At 34.5% G+C, this 4,852-nt stretch overlaps 1 protein-coding gene across 1 annotated transcript; it reads right to left on the bottom strand.

Annotated features, from left to right (window-relative positions):
* Nucleotides 1–1,747: 1,747 nt before the first annotated feature.
* On the bottom strand, nt 1,748–4,152 carry LOC107921411 (pectinesterase). The gene is made up of 2 exons (XM_041086544.1): nt 2,996–4,152; nt 1,748–2,622 (listed from the first exon to the last, which is right to left on the bottom strand). Exons 1-2 carry the CDS (start codon nt 3,873–3,875, stop codon nt 1,934–1,936), a joined length of 1,569 nt encoding a protein of 522 aa, XP_040942478.1. The 5' UTR covers nt 3,876–4,152; the 3' UTR covers nt 1,748–1,933.
* Nucleotides 4,153–4,852: the final 700 nt, after the last annotated feature.

Here is a 4,852-nt window from a genome sequence, read left to right as displayed (position 1 = left end):
AATCGAAGTATAAGTTTAAAAATTGTTTTAAATCAATTGGATTACGAATTAGTATGAATCAATTTAAATAAATTTTTATTATCTTTTAATATTTTTAATATTATAAATTTTTAATAATTTTTTAATTGAATTGTTTTTCCTTTTGGAAGCAAAAGAAATATTTAATTAAATTTTTTAATTGAATTGTTTTAATCAGTCCCATTCCTACGTCAAGATTTTCATTTTCTTTTCCTTTCATGGTGCGTTTTAAATATAGATATAAATTTAAAATATATTATGTTAATCTATATTATATTATTTTTGAAGACCAATAATATTATATCTATATTATATTATTTTTGAAGACCAATAATATTATACTTATATTTGAATACATGTCAAATATATATTTTGTGGTCAGGTAATGTTAAAAACTAAAATAAGACTCAAATCTGCCTCATTCAAACCATTATTTAGTTCACTCTCATCTTCAACGAGCGCTACATAATCACCATTCCATGACCTTTTCATTGCAGGAGTACGATCATATGAATAAAGTTTGAATTTTAAAAGCCTTTCATAACAAATTGAGAGTTGATTGGTTTTTGCTTGATAGATATATGGTAAGTTGTAGCAGGACCAAGTAACTATTACAAGTAAAATAACGATGAACAGTAAGAAGGTTTATACAATTTGAAATCTTTACGTTTGTGGGGTCTTACTAAGAGAATTAATTCAGTATACTTGTTGAGATTTAAGTCTCACTCACTTACAATATAGCAACCTCACTTATATGCTTTAATCTGGATCACTCTCCTCCAAAACTTTCTCTTAAAAGCAAAGATGTATTAAATTAAGTGACTCAATTTTCTTTTTACTAGAGCCTCACTTAAGTTTAGTATATAAATTTTCGCACTCCAAATGACAATTCTTTAATAAGAAAAATGAAGTGTCTTCACTTAAGTTAAATGGACTAAATTACGTGTTGTTAATAATAAATATTGTTATGCTTTGTTTGATAGAGACAATTTCGAAATTTACCATAAATTCTTAAAAGAAAATGTTGAATGATTTGTTTTGTGAGTGATGGAATGGAATTAAATGGTTGACAAAAGAGATTGGGGTGAGAGGGTGTAGAAAGATGTGGGATAAATATTTGATGGAGCAGCCACTCTAAGAGATGTTTGGCAAAGTGAATAGAACATTCTTTTCTCCTCAGGGTTGGCAGGCAAGTGTTGAACTTGTTTTGTGGGATACAAAATAAATATGAGTGTTTGCAGTAAATGATAGAACCTCCAAAGGTATAAATATTGGCTTCAAACCCTAAAACATGTCTCATATAAGTGCTAATGGTCTTGAGCAGCATTTTCATTGGTGGAATATCATATGGTGTTGTCCCTTATCCTTCCTTTCTTTATTTTGGATATCCATTCATTTTCTGAATTTATTAAGATATAGTGAGCAACTTCTTGTGCAAAATTACATATTCCTAAGGTGGAAATATGTATATTTAAAAGTGTAATATTATTAAGAAGACTTAGAAAGAAAGTCAATGCATTTGGACGTGAAAACAGCTGGTGGCGGCTGTTTCCTTCACTATCCCTGTCACCGTAATCTATTTTCTTTTTTTGCCCAATATTCCTTCAAACGCGATTAATCAACCTTTTTTATGGCCAAAAAAGTTAACAACGTATTCCCACTTCCTACGCAATATTATAGTCGATATAAAAACCAAGATTTTCATATAAATAAATAAAAGTCTTAAGTATTTGAACCAACGTACTTGTTCTTTTATAAATACAACAATTTCAGCATGATTCATTACACAACCCCTTCTCCTCTTTGACAAATTCAACTATATATACATAGTCTTTATCACAAAAAGCTATATGACAATCTTAAATACAGGGTTACTTTGGTATTTAAATTTTTCCTAATGTTGAAATCAACAAATTCACAGTCCGACGTCAAATGGCACTCCAGTCCCCGGAATCCATGCATTTCCAGCGAGAAAATTACCAACAGTGAATTTTTCGGCTTCAACAGCATCTATAACATGGTATCCACCCCACTTTACTCTCCCCCCTGTGCTTGCACCGACGCCGGTGTTCATATGCTCAGCATAGTAAAGACTACTCAAACCAAAATTCCCACTCCATGGTAACCAACCTTCTGCCTCGATCAGTCCATCCAAACCAGTCTTCATAAACACAGTTCTCGAGTATTTCTGCCATGGCCGCCCCAAATAGTTCTTGAATGAACCTTGAACGGCCCTCAGGTCAGACGCCGCCGTCACACGTGAGTTGTGGACGATTATCCCCGTATTCTCATTTGGGTCGGTTCTCGCTTGTGCTGTGATGGTGTTTATTTGGCTGTTCATCGGTCGTCGGATGTAAATGTTACAGTTTTGGAAAAAGGCGACGGCATCACCGAATATGAAGTCTACGGTTCCATAAATGTCACAGTCGCGATAGAATTGGCGTTGGGAATAGACGTATAAGGTATCTTGGTAACCTTTGAAGCTGCAACGGTAGAAGACTGAGAAATCAGAGCCGGAGCGGAGGGCCACCGCTTGGTGCCTTTGGGGTCCGGCGGTGTTCTCAAAAGTGATGTCACGAGCTATGAATCCATCACCAACGACGGCTGAAAGAAGAAACAAACGAACGATGTGAGTAGTCAAATGATAGGTTGAAAACAAGGAAAAAGCAAAAGCACTAATTTTTTTCTCACGTTTTTACTGTTATATTTTCTCCTTTTAGTTGTGTAAAGAACTGTGGTGTTGGTGAAATGGGAGACATAAAAATATCCAACTAATTAGAAAAAAGATAGTCGTGTTTTTACTATTCAAAAAAGAATAAAAGAACAAATTGAGTGTAGATAATTTGCATGAGTGTGTTTTAATTTGTTATTCAAATCATGTTTCTTTTTCCTCACTTTCTCCCTTAATTTAGGATAACTTTATGTTTTTGTCTAAGTTTAGAATGTGACTTTGAAATAATTTATACATGTTGCTTACCAAATGTTGCTGTGCGAAAAGTTGTCGTAGTTTGAGCATTCTTATTACCAGTAACAACCGTGGCACCAATTCCATCTCCAATTAACATGATATTTCTAGCTGATCTTTGAATATCAACATTCTCATTGTAAACTCCAGCTTTTACGTGTATGACAGTTCTTTTGGCACCGCCAGCCGCCGCCACCGCCTCTGATATAGTCTTGAAGTTGCCAGAACCGTCTTGAGCCACCACAATGTCAGCATTTAACGGTGCACCGATTTTTTGCAAGAGCTTTCGGTCGGAACCGGAAAGCCAAGTGGGGAATCCATGGGCAAACAGGCGTCTATTGCCAACTTGTTTAGCGGTAACACTAATAGTGGGCTTATTGATGGCCAGGGAATTGCTAATCAACTTGGAAAAGTTGGCTAGCATGGGTGGTAAGGTTTGTAAATGAGAGGCCAAGTTGAAGTCAATGAAGCCGTTTTGACAAGTTTGATGGTTGGCAATGGCAGCACTTAACCAGGTTTGAGCATCTAATGGACTGTTGGTGCTCTTTGATCGGTTAAGATGGGAAATGGTGTTCTGGTAGAGCTCCAAGCAATCGTTCCAAGCCAATTTGGCTCGCTCATTGAAAGAAGTCAAGTCCATGGTAGAAACGAGGCGATGAGCTTGAACCGCTTGGTTTAGGGTGACCTGAATCGCAAGGTCACGGAAGGAGAAGCGGGTTTGATCAAGGGCAAGGCTTGATGTTGCAACATTAACACCATTTCCCATGAAATGGTTGCAGACACCGGGGTAGGGTGTTTGGGTACATGATGTTATTGTAGCTGCAGTGTTCCCTAGGGGAACACAAGTGAAGAAATAAGTAATGAGAAATGGTAGGGCAAGAAGCTTAACCATGAAGACGATCGGTTTTAGCTCTAAAGTTTGGAATGTTTGAATTGATGAAAAGAGGGGGAGGGAAGAGTGGTTTATATAGAGCTACAAAAAAGTGGGAGAAAGCATGAATTGTGAAGGGGGATCAATTTCCTCATTTGCTGGGGCCTGGGGGCTTGCTTTGTGGCTCAGGGCATTTGTATGGTTTGTTTCTTTATTTTATTTTGTTAATACTATGGACATAATAACAAATATATTAATAATAAGAGGGCGAAGACATTGACTCATAAGTCTTGCCTATTTCTAACTTTAGACACTTGGGTTTGGTATAAAAGAATTTTGTAGTTGTTCCAACCTTTTCTTCCTTAATTTTAACACCAACCAGTAATTTAATTATCTTTGACTTGCTATATAGTTTTTTTATGCATGTCTCCAACTCCTATTCCCCATTCAAAGCAATTAGGCAACCAATAGGGATACGTATTCATTCCATTGACCACGTGGAGTAGGATATATTATTAGGATAATCTTTTTGTTTTTTTAGATAATCTATTCCATCCTCAGGCTTCAAGGCTCTACTTCGATTTAATTCTAGTTAAACTATTAAAAGAATAATTACAAGGCTCACACATACTGTAATATATAAATCAAACAAAATTCGTTGGTAAGTGTTACCAATGGTTTTCACTTTTTTTTTTTGTTGAGTTAATCATATGTTTGTCTTGAATTATAGTAAAAAAAATTAAATATTCAAATATATTTTTCTTAGTCTTTATATATAGAATTTAATCCCCTAATTTCTCTCTACTTTTTAGATTTAAAAAATTTAAATCTAATTGTTATAAGATTGATACTCTTTATTGTGGCCTTTTGAAATTTAAAAAAATAATCATGTAATAGTAAATATGATATTAAAAAATATTATATGGGTTTTTCTTAAAAGCAAGTATTTTTTACTTGGAAGTTATAATTACAATTATTATTATTGGTTTTATTATTTT

Source organism: Gossypium hirsutum, chromosome D01 (assembly GCF_007990345.1).
Source record: "Gossypium hirsutum isolate 1008001.06 chromosome D01, Gossypium_hirsutum_v2.1, whole genome shotgun sequence".
Taxonomy (NCBI): Eukaryota; Viridiplantae; Streptophyta; class Magnoliopsida; order Malvales; family Malvaceae; genus Gossypium; species Gossypium hirsutum.
Note: the sequence above shows the minus strand (reverse complement) of the source record. Positions and strands in the feature narration are given on the sequence as shown.

What these genes read in the sequence shown, in the direction of transcription:
- LOC107921411 (XM_041086544.1), bottom strand. Translation starts at nt 3,875, where the DNA reads ATGGTTAAGCTTCTTGCCCTACCATTTCTCATTACTTATTTCTTCACT. An exon ending in TTTTCGCACAGCAACATTTG is followed by an intron (nt 2,623 to 2,995) that starts GTAAGCAACATG and finishes TTCTTCTTTCAG; the next exon opens with CCGTCGTTGGTGATGGATTC.